Here is a 23,656-nt window from a genome sequence, read left to right on the forward strand (position 1 = left end):
ATTCTGACTTTTATCTGAAAATTCTGACTTTATTCTGAAACTTCTGACTTTATTCTGAAAATTCTGACTTTATTCTGAAAATTCTGACTTTATTCTGACATTTCTGACTTTATTCTGAACATTCTGACTTTATTTCTGAAAATTCTGACTTTATTCTGAAAATTCGGACATTATTCTGAACATTCTGACTTTATTCTGAAAATCTGACTTTATTTGAAATTCTGACTTTATTCTGAACATTTCTGACTTTATTCGACATTCTTGACTTTATTCTGAACATTCTGACTTTATTCTGAAAATTCTGACTTTATTCTGAACATTCTGACTTTATTCTGAAAATTCTGACTTTATTCTGAACATTCTGACTTTATTCTGAAAATTCTGACTTTATTCTGAACATTCTGACTTTATTCTGAACATTCTGACTTTATTCTGAACATTCTGACTTTATTCTGAAAATTCTGACTTTATTCTGAACATTCTGACTTTATTCTGAACATTCTGACTTTATTCTGAACATTCTGACTTTATTCTGAAATTCTGGATTTATTCTGAAAATTCGGACCTTATTCTGAACATTCTGGACTTTATTCTGAAAATTCTGACTTTATTCTGAACATTCTGACTTTATTCTGAAACATTCTGACTTTATTTCTGAAAATTCTGACTTTATTCTGAACATTCTGACTTTATTCTGAACATTCTGACTTTATTCTGAAAATGTCTGACTTTATTCTGAACATTCTGACTTTATTCTGAACATTCTGACTTTATTCTGAAAATTCTGGACTTTATTCTGAAATTCTGACTTTATTCTGAACATTCTGACTTTATTCTGAAAATGCTGACTTTATTCTGAACATTCTGACTTTATTCTGAAAATTCTGACTTTATTCTGAACATTCTGACTTTATTCTGAAAATTCTGACTTTATTCTGAAAATTCTGACTTTATTCTGAACATTCTGACTTTATTCTGAACATTCTGACTTTATTCTGAAAATGCTGACTTTATTCTGAACATTCTGACTTTATTCTGAAAATTCTGACTTTATTCTGAACATTCTGACTTTATTCTGAAAATTCTCGGACGTACAAAGTGCAGACCCAAAAGCACGGATGCAGACACAGGATTCAAGAACAAAAAGAGTCTTTACTTGATTTGTTGATACAGATGTGCAGTTATTCCAAAAACACTACATACAATAAATATCTACACAAACGCGTACCTATCCAAAACTAGTCAAATACTTAATACCTACTACCTGATCCTTCTATTTCTATAAACGTGGACTCTGACTATTACTGTAACTGGATGATGATGTGAAAACGCAGGAGAGCTCGGCATAACACTCGAGACAATCTGGCAACGAGACGGTGAATGGTTCGGCCTATTTAAACTGACATCACCAGGTGCAGACAATAAGGACGTGACAACCAATCAGCGGGCGGTAAACAGACGGTGGAAAGGACAGGATGTAACTCTGACACAGAGAAATCAGGCATTTCAAATGTCTACCTTTGTCGAAGCTGAGGGCTGTACTGGTCTTCACCTGTCCGGTCGTCATGACATCACTTAATACAATATATAAATAACAGTTTCTTAATGAAAGTCTCCAACAGCAAAGATATTATTTAATGTATGAAGTTTTAATTAAAATAGTTTTGTATTATTAATCTATTCTTAATAACATCATTACATTCCTCTGTTTATTTCTGTCACTAAATATATAGTTACATCAAAACCAGTCTCTCCTGACTGAAGAAATACTCTGTAACAAGTCCTGCATTGAACTCAATGTTACTAACGTCAAAGTAGTTGCAATCAGCAAAATGAAGTATTAAAAGTAACCAATGCAGGAAAATCCAAAATAAATCCAAAAACACGAAACTAAATTAATCATAATAACCGAAAACGAGTCAAATGTTCATATTTCTATCGTATTGAAATACATCAGACGTTTCTTTATGCAGAAGTCTAAGTAACTAACGCTGAAGGTAGTAAAGGAAAAAGTCCCTTTGAATTGTAGTGGAGTAGAAACACCAAATGGCATGAAAAGAAAATATAGAAGTGAAGTACAAGTACCTCAATCTTCCCGTAGGCACAGCATTACACTCACTGCTCCTAACTCAAGCTGAGTCAGTGATTTATTTGAGGCAGCTTCATCTGAATTGAAGTGAAATGAGGAGCCCCTTTCACACCAACGCGTTTTCAGCTGCGGCTGGAGCCTGAAAAGTACCGGTTTTTCCTGTTCACACCGGCTCTTAGCTCCGGAATCCGGTTCACTTCCAGCTCCAAAAAAGTATCGGTCTAGAGGCAAGAGCTTCGGAGCTAAGAGGCGGCGTCGCTTACGTCTCTCTTACGTGCTGAAGACCACAAAGAAGTCTTGCATTTCACATGGGAAAGTCGTCCGATGTCTTCCATTTCGTTGCGTAAGAGGATAACCAAAGCGAACAGCGCTTCAATACAATCGGCAGGCACGTAGTCGGTGACGTCATGGCGCAGCAGCGGCAGCTCTGGGCGGTGTGAACAGAGCGGGAGCAGAAAGGGGAACCGGAGCTGAACCAGAAAAGCTCCCGCTCGGAGCCAGAGAGGGAAAAGCGCTGGTGTGAAAGCTGCATTGGTGAGAGCTCAGATCGTCTGCGGCTGATTTGAAGTCGTGTTTTCGTCCGACCGACCGCCAGCTCCTTCAGGAGGAAACAGCGTCTGCAGGTGAATCCCCGACCACCTGCTGGATCTGTTGAGAGTCCTCTTCTTCCTCCTCCATCCCATCACGCACCTCCTGCTTCTCCTCGGCCTCCATCACAAACAAATTGTTCATGGAGTCGGCCACCGCCTCCCTCAGCTCGTCCTCAGAGTCCTCGAAGTTCCTGTTGAGAAACGGAAAGTGAGACACTCCCTCAGTCGCAAGGTAAGACACTCCCTCAGTCGCAAGGTGAGACACTCCCTCAGTCGCAAGGTGAGACACTCCCTCAGTCGCAAGGTGAGACACTCCCTCAGTCGCAAGGTAAGACACTCCCTCAGTCGCAAGGTGAGACACTCCCTCAGTCGCAAGGTGAGACACTCCCTCAGTCGCAAGGTGAGACACTCCCTCAGTCGGAAGGTGAGACACTCCCTCAGTCGGAAGGTGAGACACTCCCTCAGTCGGAAAGTGAGACACTCCCTCAGTCGCAAGGTGAGACACTCCCTCAGTCGGAAGGTGAGACACTCCCTCAGTCGGAAGGTGAGACACTCCCTCAGTCGGAAGGTGAGACACTCCCTCAGTCGGAAGGTGAGACACTCCCTCAGTCGGAAGGTGAGACACTCCCTCAGTCGGAAGGTGAGACACTCCCTCAGTCGCAAGGTGAGGACACTCCCTCAGTCGGAAGGTGAGACACTCCCTCAGTCGGAAGGTGAGACACTCCCTCAGTCGGAAGGTGAGACACTCCCTCAGTCGGAAGGTGAGACACTCCCTCAGTCGGAAGTGAGACACTCCCTCAGTCGCAAGGTGAGACACTCCCTCAGTCGGAAGTGAGACACTCCCTCAGTCGCAAGGTGAGACACTCCCTCAGTCGCAAGGTAAGACACTCCCTCAGTCGCAAGGTGAGACACTCCCTCGGGAGACACTCCCTCAGTCGCAAGGTGAGACACTCCCTCAGTCGCAAGGTGAGACACTCCCCTCAGTCGCAAGGTGAGACACTCCCTCAGTCGCAAGGTGAGACACTCCCTCAGTCGGAAGGTGAGACACTCCCTCAGTCGCAAGGTGAGACACTCCCTCAGTCGCAAGGTGAGACACTCCCTCAGTCGCAAGGTGAGACACTCCCTCAGTCGCAAGGTGAGACACTCCCTCAGTCGCAAGGTGAGACACTCCCTCAGTCGGAAGGTGAGACACTCCCTCAGTCGGAAAGTGAGACACTCCCTCAGTCGCAAGGTGAGACACTCCCTCAGTCGCAAGGTGAGACACTCCCTCAGTCGGAAGGTGAGACACTCCCTCAGTCGGAAGGTGAGACACTCCCTCAGTCGCAAGGTGGCGATGGTTCTGGACAAAATCTACCGTGCCATCAAAACTTCATCTCTAACTAAACTACTATCTAAATCCCTGACTACCAATTAACTACCTACCTACCTGACTGACTGAGTGTAACTAACCAATTAACTACCTACCTGACTGAGTGTAACTAATCAATTAACTACCTACCTGACTGACTGAGTGTAACTAATTAACTACCTACCCTCATTATGAGCACTGTTCTGTTTAAGGGATGAGTTTAAGGGATGAGTTTAAGGGATGAGTTTAAGGGATGAGTTTAAGGGATGAGTTTAAGGGGTGAGTTTAAGGGATGAGTTTAAGGGATGAGTTTAAGGGGTGAGTTTAAGGGATGAGTTTAAGGGATGAGTTTAAGGGATGAGTTTAAGGGATGAGTTTAAGGGATGAGTTTAAGGGGTGAGTTTAAGGGATGAGTTTAAGGGATGAGTTTAAGGGGTGAGTTTAAGGGATGAGTTTAAGGGGTGAGTTTAAGGGGTGAGTTTAAGGGGTGAGTTTAAGGGATGAGTTTAAGGGATGATCTGCAACACAATAACTGAAACCCCGTGAGAGCTGAGATGTTGGATTTTGCTAACTTATAACTGAACGTATCCACTGAAACTCTGACCCCTCGGTTCCACCGCGTCCCTCTGCGGCGCGGTTCTGGTCCGGCCTCCTCCGGCGTCAAACCCTACCGGGCGCGTTTCAGAAGCGGAGCGTCTTGCCTGCCGGCTCGCAGTCTTTGTTGATTTGGGCTCCTGCACAGGCTGCTTCGTGCAGACACAGTTCATGATAACTGTAATATCCCAGTTATAAACGACATGAATCCGTGTTGCTGTAATTTAGAGGTAAAGAAATGCATTCATCATCTTAATTATTCTATATATATAATTTACACAGTGCCTGTAGACCGGAGGAGAACGCTGGCATTTCTCCTCCTACTTGAAAGACTACGGAGGGACAGGGTCTGCAAATCAGTTTATATTGGGGATGGGCCGGATGCTCTGACCGGTCCACTTCCGGCCCGCCGCCTCTGCAACGCCTCGCGTCGAAAAATAGACTTGAATCCTATTTCGAGCGGAGCCCAGCGCCGAGACGCTTCCGAGCCGTAACGCGGCGCGTCTGGTGGGATAGCACCCATTGACTGGAACGCGGCCGTGATGAGGCCGTAACGCGGCCGTAACGCGGCCGTAACGCGGAGCAGACGGACCCGGTGGAATCTAGGGGTAAAGCACAAAATAAAAAGGAGTGGAGTCGACTAACGTGTCGTCATCGTCTGACCGCAGCTCCAGAGCATCTTCATCCATTTCCACATCAGAGTCTTCCTCTTCCTCCTCTTCCTCCTCCTCCTCTGAATCTAACAGAAAACACAGTTCAGTGGACACAGGTGTACATTTACTTATAAGTTATATTGTGAGATACTTGTAGTTTACTTGAGTATTTACATGTGTTGCTACTGTGTACTTCTACTCCACGACATGTATTAATACCTTTAGTTACTTCACAGATCCGGATGAATGATGTGAAATATAACCAAGTGTTGAATCAGACTTCAGTTCCACCTGGAGTAAATCCTCCAGCTACCCTGCAGTCTACAAAGTACTTCAGACTAGCTGCACCTCCACCAGCTACCCTGCAGTCTACAAAGTGCTTCAGACTAGCTGCACCTTCACCAGCTACCCTGCAGTCTACAAAGTACTTCAGACTAGCTGCACCTTCACCAGCTACCCTGCAGTCTACAAAGTACTTCAGACTAGCTGCACCTCCACCAGCTACCCTGCAGCCTACAAAGTACTTCAGACTAGCTGCACCTCCACCAGCTACCCTGCAGTCTACAAAGTACTTCAGACTAGCTGCACCTCCACCAGCTACCCTGCAGCCTACAAAGTACTTCAGACTAGCTGCACCTTCACCAGCTACCCTGCAGTCTACAAAGTACTTCAGACTAGCTGCACCTCCACCAGCTACCCTGCAGCCTACAAAGTACTTCAGACTAGCTGCACCTTCACCAGCTACCCTGCAGTCTACAAAGTACTTCAGACTAGCTGCTCCTTCACCAGCTACCCTGCAGCCTACAAAGTACTTCAGACTAGCTGCACCTTCACCAGCTACCCTGCAGTCTACAAAGTACTTCAGACTAGCTGCACCTCCACCAGCTACCCTGCAGTCTACAAAGTACTTCAGACTAGCTGCACCTTCACCAGCTACCCTGCAGTCTACAAAGTACTTCAGACTAGCTGCACCTTCACCAGCTACCCTGCAGTCTACAAAGTACTTCAGACTAGCTGCACCTCCACCAGCTACCCTGCAGTCTACAAAGTACTTCAGACTAGCTGCACCTTCACCAGCTACCCTGCAGTCTACAAAGTACTTCAGACTAGCTGCACCTTCACCAGCTACCCTGCAGTCTACAAAGTACTTCAGACTAGCTGCACCTTCACCAGCTACCCTGCAGTCTACAAAGTACTTCAGACTAGCTGCACCTTCACCAGCTACCCTGCAGTCTACAAAGTACTTCAGACTAGCTGCACCTCCTCCAGCTACCCTGCAGTCTACAAAGTACTTCAGACTAGCTGCACCTTCACCAGCTACCCTGCAGTCTACAAAGTACTTCAGACTAGCTGCACCTCCACCAGCTACCCTGCAGTCTACAAAGTACTTCAGACTAGCTGCACCTCCACCAGCTACCCTGCAGTCTACAAAGTACTTCAGACTAGCTGCACCTCCACCAGCTACCCTGCAGTCTACAAAGTCCTTCAGACTAGCTGCACCTTCACCAGCTACCCTGCAGTCTACAAAGTCCTTCAGACTAGCTACACCTCCACCAGCTACCCTGCAGTCTACAAAGTACTTCAGACTAGCTGCACCTTCACCAGCTACCCTGCAGTCTACAAAGTACTTCAGACTAGCTGCACCTTCACCAGCTACCCTGCAGTCTACAAAGTGCTTCAGACTAGCTGCACCTTCACCAGCTACCCTGCAGTCTACAAAGTACTTCAGACTAGCTGCACCTCCACCAGCTACCCTGCAGTCTACAAAGTACTTCAGACTAGCTGCACCTCCACCAGCTACCCTGCAGTCTACAAAGTACTTCAGACTAGCTGCACCTCCACCAGCTACCCTGCAGTCTACAAAGTACTTCAGACTAGCTGCACCTTCACCAGCTACCCTGCAGTCTACAAAGTACTTCAGACTAGCTGCACCTCCACCAGCTACCCTGCAGTCTACAAAGTACTTCAGACTAGCTGCACCTCCACCAGCTACCCTGCAGTCTACAAAGTACTTCAGACTAGCTGCACCTTCACCAGCTACCCTGCAGTCTACAAAGTACTTCAGACTAGCTGCACCTCCACCAGCTACCCTGCAGTCTACAAAGTACTTCAGACTAGCTGCACCTTCACCAGCTACCCTGCAGTCTACAAAGTACTTCAGACTAGCTGCACCTTCACCAGCTACCCTGCAGTCTACAAAGTGCTTCAGACTAGCTGCACCTTCACCAGCTACCCTGCAGTCTACAAAGTACTTCAGACTAGCTGCACCTTCACCAGCTACCCTGCAGTCTACAAAGTACTTCAGACTAGCTGCACCTTCACCAGCTACCCTGCAGTCTACAAAGTACTTCAGACTAGCTGCACCTCCACCAGCTACCCTGCAGTCTACAAAGTACTTCAGACTAGCTGCACCTTCCACCAGCTACCCTGCAGTCTACAAAGTACTTCAGACTAGCTGCACCTTCACCAGCTACCCTGCAGTCTACAAAGTACTTCAGACTAGCTGCACCTCCTCCAGCTACCCTGCAGTCTACAAAGTACTTCAGACTAGCTGCACCTTCACCAGCTACCCTGCAGTCTACAAAGTACTTCAGACTAGCTGCACCTCCACCAGCTACCCTGCAGTCTACAAAGTACTTCAGACTAGCTGCACCTCCACCAGCTACCCTGCAGTCTACAAAGTACTTCAGACTAGCTGCACCTCCACCAGCTACCCTGCAGTCTACAAAGTCCTTCAGACTAGCTGCACCTTCACCAGCTACCCTGCAGTCTACAAAGTCCTTCAGACTAGCTACACCTCCACCAGCTACCCTGCAGTCTACAAAGTACTTCAGACTAGCTGCACCTTCACCAGCTACCCTGCAGTCTACAAAGTACTTCAGACTAGCTGCACCTTCACCAGCTACCCTGCAGTCTACAAAGTGCTTCAGACTAGCTGCACCTTCACCAGCTACCCTGCAGTCTACAAAGTACTTCAGACTAGCTGCACCTCCACCAGCTACCCTGCAGTCTACAAAGTACTTCAGACTAGCTGCACCTCCACCAGCTACCCTGCAGTCTACAAAGTACTTCAGACTAGCTGCACCTCCACCAGCTACCCTGCAGTCTACAAAGTACTTCAGACTAGCTGCACCTTCACCAGCTACCCTGCAGTCTACAAAGTACTTCAGACTAGCTGCACCTCCACCAGCTACCCTGCAGTCTACAAAGTACTTCAGACTAGCTGCACCTCCACCAGCTACCCTGCAGTCTACAAAGTCCTTCAGACTAGCTGCACCTTCACCAGCTACCCTGCAGTCTACAAAGTCCTTCAGACTAGCTGCACCTCCACCAGCTACCCTGCAGTCTACAAAGTACTTCAGACTAGCTGCACCTTCACCAGCTACCCTGCAGTCTACAAAGTACTTCAGACTAGCTGCACCTTCACCAGCTACCCTGCAGTCTACAAAGTGCTTCAGACTAGCTGCACCTTCACCAGCTACCCTGCAGTCTACAAAGTACTCACGACTAGCTGCACCTTCACCAGCTACCCTGCAGTCTACAAAGTACTTCAGACTAGCTGCACCTTCACCAGCTACCCTGCAGTCTACAAAGTACTTCAGACTAGCTGCACCTCCACCAGCTACCCTGCAGTCTACAAAGTACTTCAGACTAGCTGCACCTCCACCAGCTACCCTGCAGTCTACAAAGTACTTCAGACTAGCTGCACCTCCACCAGCTACCCTGCAGTCTACAAAGTACTTCAGACTAGCTGCACCTCCACCAGCTACCCTGCAGTCTACAAAGTACTTCAGACTAGCTGCACCTCCACCAGCTACCCTGCAGTCTACAAAGTACTTCAGACTAGCTGCACCTCACCAGCTACCCTGCAGTCTACAAAGTCCTTCAGACTAGCTGCACCTTCACCAGCTACCCTGCAGTCTACAAAGTACTTCAGACTAGCTGCACCTTCACCAGCTACCCTGCAGTCTACAAAGTACTTCAGACTAGCTGCACCTTCACCAGCTACCCTGCAGTCTACAAAGTACTTCAGACTAGCTGCACCTTCACCAGCTACCCTGCAGTCTACAAAGTACTTCAGACTAGCTGCACCTTCACCAGCTACCCTGCAGTCTACAAAGTACTTCAGACTAGCTGCACCTTCACCAGCTACCCTGCAGTCTACAAAGTACTTCAGACTAGCTGCACCTTCACCAGCTACCCTGCAGTCTACAAAGTACTTCAGACTAGCTGCACCTCCACCAGCTACCCTGCAGTCTACAAAGTACTTCAGACTAGCTGCACCTCACCAGCTACCCTGCAGTCTACAAAGTACTTCAGACTAGCTGCACCTCAGGTCACAAGTAGACTAGCTGACTTCACTTGAGAACACTTTCATGATCAATCATTATAAAACATATCATATATATTATTCTGAAATGGACCAATCTGCACAACGACTACTTTCACTGTCTTTCACTATATTTAGATGAGAATACTTTCTACTTTCACTTGAGGAACATTTTGAATGCAGGACTTTTACTGTAACAGAGTATTCCTACACTCTGGTACTTCTACTTTTACTCCAGTACAAGATCTGAGTACTTCTACTTTAAGATCTGAGTACTTCTACTTTTACTCAAGTACAAGATCTGAGTACTTCTACTTTTACTCAAGTACAAGATCTGAGTACTTCTGCTTTTACTCAAGTACAAGACCTGAGTACTTCTACTTTTACTCAAGACCTGAGTACTTCTACTTTTACTCAAGACCTGAGTACTTCTACTTTTACTCAAGACCTGAGTACTTCTACTGAAGTAACAGATGAGTAAAGTATTGAACGCCTCGTGTTTGAAGGATGGCTTCCTGTTGAACTGAAGTTGTTCACTGAGTGGTAAGATTTTAAAACGTTAGACGTGTTATTCATGTATTCCTTATGACTGCAGAGTTCACATGCACTCTTCATGGTAAAGCATCTGTGATATTGCGCCACCTGCTGGTCACAGGCCTGTACAATACGCTTTACATGGAGAGCACCACATAAATCTGTTTAGCAATATTATCAATCTAAATGTTTCGTTGACAAGATTCAATTTGCTCTCACTGTGCGTGGAAAAGCTCGGACCCAAAAGCAGTATTAACAAAAAGCGAGCTTTCATTTACAAAAAAAAGCCGATGACAAAACAAGACAGGAGACAAAGTTAGCATTACCAAAAACAGAGGAGCACGAGTAAATAATCCAGGACCAAACTTCAAGGACAAACATGGAGCGTGACATGAAGGGAAAGACAAACAATGAACCAACACAGGAAGAGACTAAATACAGGGAGGGGTAATCACGAGACGAGAAACAGCCGGGCAGCGGAGGAGAAACACGAGGGCCACAGGTGAACACAATCAGACAACCAGACACACACGGAAACTAACGACAGGGAAGACACAGGAAGAAGGACCAGACGATAACCCAGAGGAAAACATGACGGGGAGAACAGAACAGCAAAATAAACCCAAACCTGGACATAAAAACGTGACATAACATGAATATCGTGACACTCACAGCATATGGTGAACAACATCATCCGCTGGGAGAGACTTTCGAATAACACATTGCTCGACAAAATACCTCAATCTCCCGATAGTCATGTACTGGAGTATTTATTGATGTTATGAGGAATCGTCACCGTAGGTATATGTGCACTGTACACACACCCAGAAGAAGCCAATGGAAAGGACCATTGCACTAATGCAGGTCGATGTGATGTCTGACCTGCCGTTTCTAGCAGAGGAGAGTTGATCGTGGATGATGAGAGTGGCGCCTGAGAGAGGGCGATCAGCAGGGTGGAGGGGGGGGGCCGCGACCCAATGTCTGCGACCTGCTGCCTCTTCACCTGGGGGGCACACACTAAGTATATCAGTTCCTTTGCGACCTCCTGCACATCAACAACCCCCCCCCCCCACTCTCAGATCTTCTTTTTATCTGCAAACTAGGGGGGTAACGGTTCACAGAAGTCACGGTTCGGTTCGTACCTCGGTGTGGGGGTCACGGTTCGGTACGGGTTCGGTACAACAAGGAAAAGCAAAACAAAGTCCCAAATGCATACTTCTTTTTGCTGTTATTTATTTGTAACAGTCGTGCAAGTTTTGGTTTGAAAATAAGGAACTCTAACATTTGAATCATTAACTGTATTACACAGTTAAAAACAAACCACACACACACACACACACACACACACACACACACACACACACACACACACACACACACACACACACACACACACACACACACACACACACACACACACACACACACACACACACACACACACACACACACACACACACACACACACACACACACACACACACACACACACACACACACACACACACACACACACACACACACACACACACACACTCAGATGGCCATATTATCTATAACGGCTGATGTCAAACTAAGAGGTTCAATAAGCTGAACAACTAAAAAGAATGTCTTGAAGATATTAAAATAAATAATAAGAAAGTGTTTCAATCACAATCACTAAAAGGCGATACAGAACTGTCTAACATCTCCTGATGTCAAAATATAAAATAAATACAATGATAAATATAAAACTAAATAAAATCTGTCCCTTTAGGAGCAATGTCTAACATGTGTAATTAACGTGTGAGTGTGTGAGGCCATTACGCCTAAATAAAGGTACTCAAGCTTTACTCTATTTTCAAGTTGTTCTTCAGAAAGACGAGTTAGTCTCCGTTGTCAGCAGTGAGGGCAGATCTGTTGGCGGTAACTATGGTTACCTGCCGTCGAGGAAACGCTCTCGCTGGGGACTGAGACTGACTCGGATGTGATTGAGCATGTTTGACGTGTTACCACCAGCATACCGCACCGCTGTCGACCAACGCAGACACACCGTCCTCGTCCGATCCACAACGATGGGGTGCGCCCCATCGTTGTTGTAGTCCACCCCATCATTGTTGTAGTCCACCCCATCGTTGTTATAGTCCACAGGGAACCCGAAATGTTCCCCCACACTGATTCAAAAGAAGCAGGTGGGTCTTCTAGCTCCTGTGAGTTGTGTGAACTCGCCATAGCTACTAACTGTTCTTCTTCATGTATTGTGTTGGTTTTGTTGTGTTCTTGTTCTTCATTTGTTATTTACGGAAGGCTGGCTTTTAGGCGCAATACCGCCCCCTGGATTATATATAGTGTAATACTGCCCCGAGTGACAGACTTTTTTCCCACTCGTAAAAAAAGGCATATTCGCCGTGACGTCCGAACTGTGACGGGACGAATACGGATACCGTTACACCCCTACTGCAAACTAAATCTACCTACGGGTACAAATAAAGAACCTGAACCTGCCATCCTCCTCACTGCACTCCACCTTTCTGTTTGACCCACACAGTCTCACACAAAAACGTGTAACAGCTCCGTTTGTCCACCGGGCAAAACGTAGTATACTCACAAATAACCCTCTCAAGACTAGTGTTCATTTCGTTGACTAAAACTATGACGAAATATGTTCGTCAACGATCTTTTTTTCCATGACGAAAACGAGACGATGACGAGACGGCACCGACGGCAGTAAACAATAACTGTAACGAAATCATCATGCAATATCGTTGACGAAAAGTGACGAGACGAAATATTATCAAAGATAACTTTACATGTCTGATAGTCAGTTTTTCTCCCAGCAGTTCCATAAAATGCTCCGACTTTTAGTCGACTAAAACTTGACTAAATAGAAACAGGATGAAGGTGACTAAATATGACTAAAACTAAAAAGGAAATTTAACACAGGACTAAAACTAAATAAAAAAATAGCTGACGAAATTAACCCTCTCAAACATGGAGCTCAAATAATCTTGGTAATATCTATCAAACTATGGATCCTACACCTCCACTGGACATAGAGTCTGAAAGTACCATATACACTTCTCGCTAGAAATGTAATCAAAAAGCATTTTAACGCCAAACTATCCTACAATTTAGGATTTTCCACTAAAAATAAATCGGGTGTCCGCCATGTGTTTTTTTCTCACGCTGGGAAAGTGTGCGATCGCGTGACACGGACACTGCTCATTAGAAATGAATAGGAACACATATTGTATCCATGTCACGTCTTGAGAGGGTTCTTTGTGAATATGCTACGTTTTGCCCAGTGGACAGACGTAGCTATTTCACGTTTTTTTGTTGTTGTGAGACTGGATTTAACCAGCAGGGGTCCAGAGCCTTCAGCCGCTCTAAAAGAAAAACTGACTTACTAACTAACTAACTGAGTGTAACTTACCAATTAACTGACTAACTAACTGCCTCACTAACTGACTGACTAAAAACAAATTGACTTACTAACTGAATATCTAAATAATTAACCATCTAACTAAGTAACCGACTGATTGATTGTAACTTACCAATTAACTAACTAACTAACAAACCTACTAACTTACCTAAAAACTGACTGACTAAATGACTGATACACAAACATCCTAACCTACTACCTGACTAACTATCTCAGTGTAACTAACCAATAACTCACTAACTAACTCACTAACTAATTGACTAACAGACAAACCTACTAACTGACGTACAAAAAAACAGCTAACTGACTAATTTACTAAATAACAAACTATCTATATACCTAACTGACTGGCTAACTTACTAAATAACTAATAACTGAGTTTAACTAAGTAACTAACTAACTAACTGACTGACTAACTATCGGACTATCTAACTAACTTACTAACTAACTAATGAATTAACAAACGAACAGACTGACTAACAAATAAACCTACCAACGTTCCTACTAACTGCCTTATTAACTACATGTCCAACTAAGCAAATAACTCAGTAACAACTAACTGACTTACTAACTAACTGAGTGTATACCAATTAACTGAGTAACTGACTGACTAACTCACTAACTAACCTACATACGAACTAACTAACTAGTATACCATTATATACAGCTGTATTACAAGTGTACTGCACCTGGTTCCTCGATGACAGCCGTGCTGTGGTTGGAGTTCACCTCCATGTTGGCGAGGGCGTCCAGTAGAGTCTGAGGAGTCCTCTGGCTCCACCCCCTCCTCCCCTCTGACCAATCCCTGAGCTTCAGCTCCTCCCCCTCCTGGAAGCTCAGAGTCCGGTTCAGAGGGTCCACTTCCTGTTCAGGGTTCAGGAACAGAAGGAGAGAGAGAAAAGAGGAGAGGTCTCTTACCAAAACCCCATGAAGAGCGGCAGCCGTTTAAGCAAATTATTGTAGTGGCCAAATGGCGGTACTACAACTTCCGTTTGAGTCCGTGACGTCTATAGAGCGGTGCAGTGATGAGTCCTAAAACCAGGAAGTGAGTCAGCATGTCTCCACTTCCTGTCCCCTGGTCTCAGAGCCAATGGGATCTCTCCATAGGGTTTAGGAAGATAGCTGAACTAAGGTCTGTGGTTGAGACGCATTGAACGTCATTACGCCGAACACGTGAACACACCTCTGAGTTAGTTTCTGTTCTGCTTGAAAGCCAGTCCCTGCCTCCTGCAAAGTGTTCAGACAAAAGCTTCAACTGGTTCCATCTAGAATCTGTAGTTTGAATCTGGATCTGAAGTCGGCGTGACGTTGAAGTCGTGCAGCTGGACTCGCCTGTAGCTCCTTTATAGCATCACGTTAGCATGTAGCTTCTGGACATTAGATTATGATTAGAACATTATGAAAGTGGACGTGTGGAGATTATCCTGAACAGAACGTTTATCAAACAGCTTCGTTTTCCACAGAACTTAATTTTTACAATATTCCTAAACCCTCTGGAGAAACCCGGTTGCTTTCTGTCGAGGGAACCAGCCGCTTCCTCCAGGGTCGACCTACACAAACACGTCATCCCTGCTCCGCTCTATGGGCACGAAAATACGTTTTCCCCATTGACTCACATTGGGAAAGAAACGCGGATCATTTTGAGCTAAATAAACGACCCAGCTCGAACAGGGAATGAACGAGGTCCCGCCTCCAACGCTGGATCCAGTTCTCTTTGCACATCCTTACCTCCTCCTCCTGCTGCTTTTCTCTTCCGTCCCCCTCTTCCTCCTCTGCTTCCTCTTCTTCATCATCTAACTGTATTTCAAACATGATTCCTTTCTGTAGAAATGACACACAAACAAACACTCGTCATCTGCTCAGGGGTACATTCAGATTCACACTGTTGCCGTTGCTTGGAGAGGTTGTTGTGGGTTTGCTGGGCCTCCACAGCACAGCGTAAACAAACAGCAAACATGTGACCCGCTCTATCGAAATCAGTCGGAAGTCTCAACGGCTCATTTCAAAATAAACGTGGATTTGCCTCTCTGACAACCTTGGCATCACTGGCACAGCTCTGTCATGGTTTCAGTCCTATCTATCAACCAGGTCTCAGTTTGTTAGCATCAGCGGCTCATCCTCCCCCTCGGCCCCAGTCAACCATGGTGTCCCCCAAGGCTCTGTGCTTGGTCCCTTACTTTTCACCATTTACATGCTCCCCCTTGGCCAGATAATACGTCAATTCGGTCTCAATTTCCACTGCTACGCTGACGACACTCAGCTCTATCTCAGCACCTCACCATCCGCCCAGCTCCCTCCACAGTCTTTGGTCAACTGTCTCCATGCCATAAAAACCTGGATGACAGCAAATCTACTCAAACTCAACAGTAAGAAGACTGAGCTCATGGTTGTGGCCCCCAAAGCACTGCTCCGGAAGGTTGGGGATCTCCTCCTCCACATTGACGGCTGTTCCATCTCCCCGTCTCCCGAAGTCCGTAACCTGGGTGTCATCCTTGACTCCACTCTCTCATTTCAGTCACACATCAAATCCGTCACTAAGTCTGCCTTCTATCACCTCAGGAACATCTCCCGTCTACGACCATCACTCTCTGATTCCGTGGCTGAGACCCTCATTCATGCATTCGTCTCCTCCCGGTTGGATTACTGCAACGGAGTCCTGTTCGGGGTTCCCAGTAAAGCCCTGGACAGGCTCCAGTATGTGCAGAACTCGGCTGCCAGGGTGCTCACTCACACCAAGCCCTGGCAGCACATTACCCCCACCCTGATCCACCTCCACTGGCTCCCAGTCAAGCACCGTATCACCTATAAACTCCTTCTTCTGACTTACACATCCCTCCATGCCCTCGCCCCCCAATACCTGTCTGACCTTCTCCGCTACCACACTCCATCCCGGAAGCTAAGATCATCTGGACAGGATCTCCTCTCCACCCCCCGCACCAGGTTGCGGACTTTTGGTGACAGAGCCTTCAGTGTGGCATCCCCCACCCTCTGGAACTCTCTCCCCCCCGAAATCCGCAGCGCCCCAACCCTGGACATTTTCAAAAAAGCCCTCAAAACGCACCTTTTTACTAAGGCTTTCCCCACTAGTTAGTTTAATAGGTTTATTTTTCCACTACTTCCCCCCCCCTACCCGACTTGTAAAGCGACCTTGGGTTTCCTGAAAGGCGCTATAAAAATATTATATATTATTATTATTATTATTATTTGCGTAAAAAAACATTTTTTCGGGGTTCGGGTGTTTTGTTTGATTTTAAACAAACAAAGTCTTGGCTTTCAGAATGTGAAACTTTTATTTCCAAAATCACACGATAAATACATGTTTGAAGCTTGTAAAGGGACGAAGACAGGCACCTCTCACTCGCACTCTGCTGTTCCGCAGCGCCGCCGCCCCTCCCTCCGGCTGACATTATGAATGTCCGCGTAGAGTAATCATAGATAACACGGCAGGGTCCGTTACAGTTTGTTTTCATCTGATTTCAAATAAACAAAGTCTTGGCTTTCAGAATATTAAATCCAGATGATAAATACAACTTTGAAGCTTCGGCATAATTACAAGCGGAGAACGGAGTAACTTGACGTCACAGCAGGCACAACAACAGCCGGTGTTTCTCGTGAGGGTTTTCCCCGGGAAACAAACACAACACACACACACACACAAACACACACACACACACACACACACACACACGCATACACACACACACGTATACACACACACACTCGCGCTTCCCCTCCAAACGAAAATATCTTCCCTCCGTAGTATTTTGATCATTTGCTAATAACCAATCAGATCGAAGAGAAAACTTTGAAGGCTTTTCTCTCAAGTGAGGACTCGGTGAAAGTCATTATATAATGTGACATATTTCGCTTAGTATTTGGAGAACAACAACAATCCTGATATCATTAGGAAGCTAGGACTCTCCTCTTTCCAGCAGTGTATACAACTCAACATGTGTCTTAGGTCAATGCGACTGATTTCGATGGAGCAGGTCACTTATCGTTTCAAGGCTGTGGAAGATAAAGAAGCCTGGACATTAACTCCAACAGAGACCTCCACCCTCACTGGGCTGTGAATCCACTCGGTCCTCCACTGAGAGCAGGGACTATGCAGTCTGGCTGCTTCACTCAATGTTTTACAAACTTCCATGACTTTGAATGGAAAGCTAAAACCGAGCTGGTCGTTTGTGTTATTTTATGTGAAATATTCAACTGTTTTTCAATCTGGAAAGTATGAAATCTCTTGAGCTGAATGTTTAGTTGACCTCAGAGCTGCCTCCATGTCCTGCAGCCGAGACATAAGAGGGAAATGCTGCCAGAGACTAATACGCTAGGTATTGTTGTTAGTTTGTTCTGACTTGCATATTATAATGGCATGTTTGATTTCTGGAGAGAAGCTCCACGATTCATGTCACGGAGAAAAAAAACCTCGGTGTTCAAACTGACGGGGAGAAGCCTGCAAAGTTAGTTCAGGAAGTCAACTCGAGCCGAATTGATAGATTTACACGTGACGCGCCTCGTCCCTCTGCAGCCAACAAACACATGACCCTTGACCTGACGCTCTATTTGAGCTTGCCAGGTCTGCTGCCTCTGCCTCTGCCTCGCTGCTGCTAATGCTGCCTCGCTAATGCTGCTGCTGCTGCCTCTGCCTCGCTAATGCTGCTGCTGCTTGCCTCGCTAATGCTGCCTCTGCCTCGCTAATGATGCTGCTGCTGCCTCGCTAATGCTGCCTCTGCCTCGCTACTGCTGCTGCCTCTGCCTCGCTAATGCTGCCTCTGCTCCTAATGATGCTGCTGCTGCCTCTGCCTCGCTAATGCTGCCTCTGCCTCGCTAATGCTGCTCTGCTGGCCTCGCTAATGCTGCTGCTGCTGCTGCTGCCTCGCTAATGCTGCTGCTGCTGCCTCGCTAATGCTGCTGCTGCTGCCTCGCTAATGCTGCTGCTGCTGCCTCGCTAATGCTGCTGCCTCGCTAATGCTGCTGCTGCTGCCTCTGCCTCGCTAATGCTGCTGGCTGCTGCTGCTGCCCCGCTAATGCTGCTGCTGCCTCGCTAATGCTGCTGCTGCCTCGCTAATGCTCTGCTGTGCCTCGCTAATGCTGCTGCTGCTGCCTCGCTAATGCTGCTGCCCTCGCTAATGCTGCTGTGCCTCGCTAATGCTGCTGCTGCTGCCTCGCTAATGCTGCTGCCTCGCTAATGCTGCTGCTGCCTCGCTAATGCTGCTGCTGCTGCCTCGCTAATGCTGCTGCCTCGCTAATGCTGCTGCTTGCCCTCGCTAATGTGCTGCTGCTGCCTCGCTAATGCTGCTGCCTCGCTAATGCTGCTGCTGCCTCGCTAATGCTGCTTCGCTAATGCTGCTGCTGCTGCTGCGTTCAACATGAACTAAATGAAAAGCAGAGGAGTTACCCTGCACAGTTTGGTCCATTAAAGGTCAAATTGATAGGGAATACAGAGCCCTCTAGAATGATTGGCACCCCTTTAGTAAAAATGAACAAAACAAGATGCAAAACATTTCTTTATTGTTGTTTCCTCATGATATTTGCACTCAAAATATTCACAAAGTGAGTAAAGTAAAATTATTGAAAGAAAGAAAAATCTTCACTTTAAATAATATTTTGTGTGAAACCACAATTATTGGAACGCCTAGAAACCCTATGATTAAAATCTAACTGAAGTATAATTTCAAGTCATATCTTACCTTTGTAGGATCACCTGTTTGATAAGAACTCTTCATTGGTCAACCATGACTTTCCTGTTTCACTGGGTATTAATATGAGGTGACACAGGCCAACACCCCCTTTGTTTTTCATCACTACGGATGAGAGTGGTTGGTTGTTAGAGGCGCGTCACGTGGTAAATGTATCCTTGGTGCTGGAGTTGACTTCCTGAACTAGCTCGCAGGCTTCGCCCATTTCTCTGAGTTGTAAAATTGTTGAAAACATTAGTAAGAATGGACGTACACAACTCGAGCAGATAAATACCATTATTGACGAAAAGTGCGGTACACACTAGGGTCATACGCTTTAAGGTGTATGCCTAAACTGAACTTTTTATCATTACGTGTCTTTTCGTATCGCCCAACGCCTCCTTGTCTCCTTCAAAGCTGCATGGCGCTGCATCACAGATATCATTGTCATATAGGCACCTTTCAAGGCTCTCAAGGTCGCCGTACAAGATACAAAAACAAAGACAGTATAATCAAAAACAACAGAGGACGTGTTTGTCAGTGTTTACCTGAGCAGGTGCAGCTGGCTCTCGGGGGTTCTCCAGCACAAAGGTTCCTTGTTCGAGGAGAGGCTGAGGCTGACGCAGAAACATGATGACATGTTAATGTTTTATTCTGTATTATGGTTCAAAATGAAGTACAGAGCAAAGTCTTACTCTTTTCAACATCCTGAATGCTACACATGACCTTCAACCTTCTACGCATGACCTTCACCTTCTACACATGACCTTCAACCTTCTACAACGCAAATAAGCAGACAGCGCTGCTTTTCTCTCACTCACACACACACACACACACACACACACACCTTGCGTTTTGAAGACTGCTAAATCCGAAGTGGATGAACAAACTTTGCAGCCCAGTTTCCCAGCTTTGCAGTCTATCCACGGGTAGGCCTATGCCTCTTGTTTCCTCCGCCACATCTCCTCCGTCCAACCTCTGGGAAAGGTGAAGCTTGAGCTAGCCAGGGGGAACGTTGCTAGCGCAGCTAACGTGCACGTTAGCTAGCATTATCCACGTCTTAGGCGGCTCTTCTGATGATTGTAGTGCTAGTAGCAGCTTCACTTGTAGCTTCGGTGCTGTGCTGCTAGCCCTCTTTCTTCTTGTGAATTATATTCTTTTTAGAAAAGAAGTCAAGTAAAAAATGTGTTTTCGAGCCGCTCCTCCGCTCCCTCCACTGGCTTCCGGTAACTGCTAGAATCCACTTCAAGACCCTGGTGCTTGCGTACCATGCTGCGAATGGATCTGGCCCTTCCTACATCCAGGACATGGTTAAACCGTACACCCCAGCACGTGCACTCCGCTCTGCATCAGCCAAACGGCTCGCTGCACCCTCGCTGCGAGGGGGACCCAAGTTCCCATCAGCAGAAACACGTGGGTTTGCTATCCTGGCTCCAAGATGGTGGAATGAGCTCCCATTGACATCAGGACAGCAGAAAGCTCACACACCTTCCAGACTGAAGACTCATCTCCTTCGACTCCACCTCGAGGATAGAACTACTAACAAAGCACTTATATACTAACAAAGGGCTGCTCCTCTAAAGCCAGTTGAGTAGCACCTAAATGTTTAGCTCTATGAAACCTGACGTACTTTATGATTCTGTTTTCTTCAAGGTTGTATCTTGTTGGTCGAACGCACTTATTGTGAGTCGCTTTGGATAAAAGCCTCAGCTAAATGTGATGTAATGTTTGCCTGCCATTATAGAGCCTTTTCGTTAGCGTTCTTGAGGGAAAGAGCTGCCGCAAAACCGGCAGGCGACGAGCTGGCCGTGGTGAGTCACTTGACACACCCCCAGCTCGCCGCGGGGTCACGAGCGTGATGACGAATCATCGTTTTTATTTTGTATTATAATTACTGTGAAATGTATTATTTTTGTCATTATTACAACGAATACACACTTGCAGCTGATAACACTGGCAATGATTTTATTTTATTAGACTATTAAAAAAAAGAGCATGCGTCCAACGCCCACTACACCACTGGGGACAACTGGTTTAGTATGAATACCTGCTAAAAATGTACCTGCATTTATTAAATGTCAGCTAAAAGAGCAGTGAAATAAAAAACCTCAGCATTTTCTGTGAAGATATTAACAGTAGTAATGTCAGCAAAACATTACAATCATTATTTACGATGGACTACGCTTAGCTAACAGACTCATTTCCACCACACCCACCTTTTCTTTGAAGAACTGGGTGACATACTGTCGGCCTTTAGTCCCTCTCTCTCTCCTTTCTCTCCTTTCTTTTCTTTTTTGAAAGCCTGACTTTGTGAGTCGTTGAGACATTGCACACACGTAAGCACTAGCATCCCTCCTCACATGCTCTCACTGTGCTGCTAAAAGGGCCGGTGCCGCACAGCGTTTGGAGGCAGGACCAAACCATTACATGTAAACATAGGGGGGTGTTCGATGCTTTGGATAATTAACTTTGGAAAAAAAATGTTAAATGAATCGTAAGTTTAGTGAGTACATCATCAATATGACGATATATTAATGTTAATTATTGATGATTGATGAAAGGTTACTTAAACATTTTTTCTTAATGTTCTAAAATGTTTTGGGCCCCTGTCAGTCACGGGCCCTTAGAATCGTCCTAACTTTTGACCCCCTTATGGCGCCCCTGCCTTCAACCTTCTGCACATGACCTTCAACCTTCTGCACATGACCTTCAACCTTCTGCACATGACCTTCAACCTGAGCCTGAAGTGGAAACACTTTGTTTTTATTCCATTTGATTTTATTAAAGTGTTTGTACCTGAACTTCAGCTCTCAGCTTCATCTGTCTCATCTCCTGGTGATACTGCTGCCTGATGACATCCAGCTGACGCAGGTACGCCTACACACACACACACACACACACCACACACAACACACACACACACCACACACACACACACACACACACACACACACACACACACACACACACACACACACACACACACACACACACACCACACACACACACACACACACACACACCACCACACAACACACACACACACACACACGCACCCACACACACACGCACACACACACACACACACACACACACATTTAGTCATTCCAGCCCAAAAGCAGAGCTGCTTCTCTCTTTTTAAACTGCAGTCTCCAATATCTGGTGAAATACTTTTGTCAACGAGGAGAAGAAGATGTGAGAAATGTTTTGAAACTACACTTTGAAATTGCACGGTTTCTGTTTATTGAAGTCGATGCAGCTCGTATAGAGTGGAGCATGTCACCACTTCCTGTCCCCTCGTCTCAGAGCCAATGGGATCTCTCCATAGGGTTTAGGAAACTATCTGAACTAAGGTCTGTGGTTGAGACGCATTGAAGAGACGCAGTGTTTCCCCTACCATTGTTTTGGAGGGGTGCTGCGCCCCGCCAACGGAGCCCCGCCAACGGAAGTCGTGAGTTTAGTCTTTCTGACCCTAAGAAACCCTGATGCACTAATCGATAACAATAATCCACAGCTCCTCTCTGCTCCAGAGGATTTAAAACAGATATATCCCAATGCCCCCCCCGCTCAGGCAGCACCCCCCCAAAGCAGTAAACCGAGGGCAGTGACCACCAACTGGCGGCCCGCGGGCCACATCCGGCCCGCCAGACTTTCTCATCCGGCCCGCACGACGGGGCGACTGTGGCGTTGGCGGAGTGGTTAGTGCGTTCGTCCCCCACCCATTGTTTTTTTACAACGTCTTGTGAGTAATGTGCAGTACCGGAGGCCAACAGAGAGGCAGCAGCTGCGGGACAGTAGACTGCGTCCTGCGAAACCTTGGGACAGAGAAGCTTGGTGACAGACAGATGTGTTTACAGTTCACACGAACAACCTGCTTCCTGTCCTCAGGAGCATGTTGGAGTCCCAGGTGCTTCACTTCCTGTTGCGGACCCCGGGCTTCCTGTGGCGCTCCGCTGTACACGGACGCAGCCCCTGCAGGTCAGAGGGGTCAGAGGTCACCGCTGCACCGGCTTGAGTTTTAAATGATTTATTATACTTTTTATTGATATGCTTATTTCAGCAAAAAGATGCACTCTTCAGAATATAAACTCATATTTGTACATAAGCTGATCTGCATTCTGCACAATGAATACTTTTACTGTCGCTACTTTCACTATATTTTGATGAGAATACTTTTACTTGAACATTTTGAATGCAGGACCTTTACTGTAACAGAGTATTCCTACACTCTGGTACTTCTACTTTTACTCAAGTACAAGACCTGATTACTTCTACTTTTACTCAAGTACAAGACCTGAGTACTTCTACTTTTACTCAAGTACAAGATCTGAGTGCTTCTACTTTTACTCAAGTACAAGATCTGAGTACTTATACTTTTACTCAAGTACAAGATCTGAGTACTTATACTTTTACTCAAGT

The 23,656-nt window shown here is 46.1% G+C and overlaps 1 protein-coding gene across 1 annotated transcript; it reads right to left on the bottom strand.

The window, feature by feature from the left end:
- Nucleotides 1-1,132: 1,132 nt before the first annotated feature.
- LOC117442200 (uncharacterized) lies at nucleotides 1,133-23,184 on the bottom strand. The gene is made up of 7 exons (XM_034078200.2): nucleotides 23,109-23,184; nucleotides 22,034-22,114; nucleotides 19,786-19,854; nucleotides 15,288-15,380; nucleotides 14,249-14,423; nucleotides 11,021-11,141; nucleotides 1,133-2,870 (listed from the first exon to the last, which is right to left on the bottom strand). Exons 2-7 carry the CDS (start codon nucleotides 22,064-22,066, stop codon nucleotides 2,690-2,692), a joined length of 672 nt encoding a protein of 223 aa, XP_033934091.2. The 5' UTR covers nucleotides 22,067-22,114; nucleotides 23,109-23,184; the 3' UTR covers nucleotides 1,133-2,689.
- Between the last annotated feature and the right edge of the window lie 472 nt (nucleotides 23,185-23,656).

The sequence above is a fragment of the Pseudochaenichthys georgianus genome, unplaced genomic scaffold, assembly GCF_902827115.2.
Source record: "Pseudochaenichthys georgianus unplaced genomic scaffold, fPseGeo1.2 scaffold_350_arrow_ctg1, whole genome shotgun sequence".
Classification (NCBI taxonomy): domain Eukaryota; kingdom Metazoa; phylum Chordata; class Actinopteri; order Perciformes; family Channichthyidae; genus Pseudochaenichthys; species Pseudochaenichthys georgianus.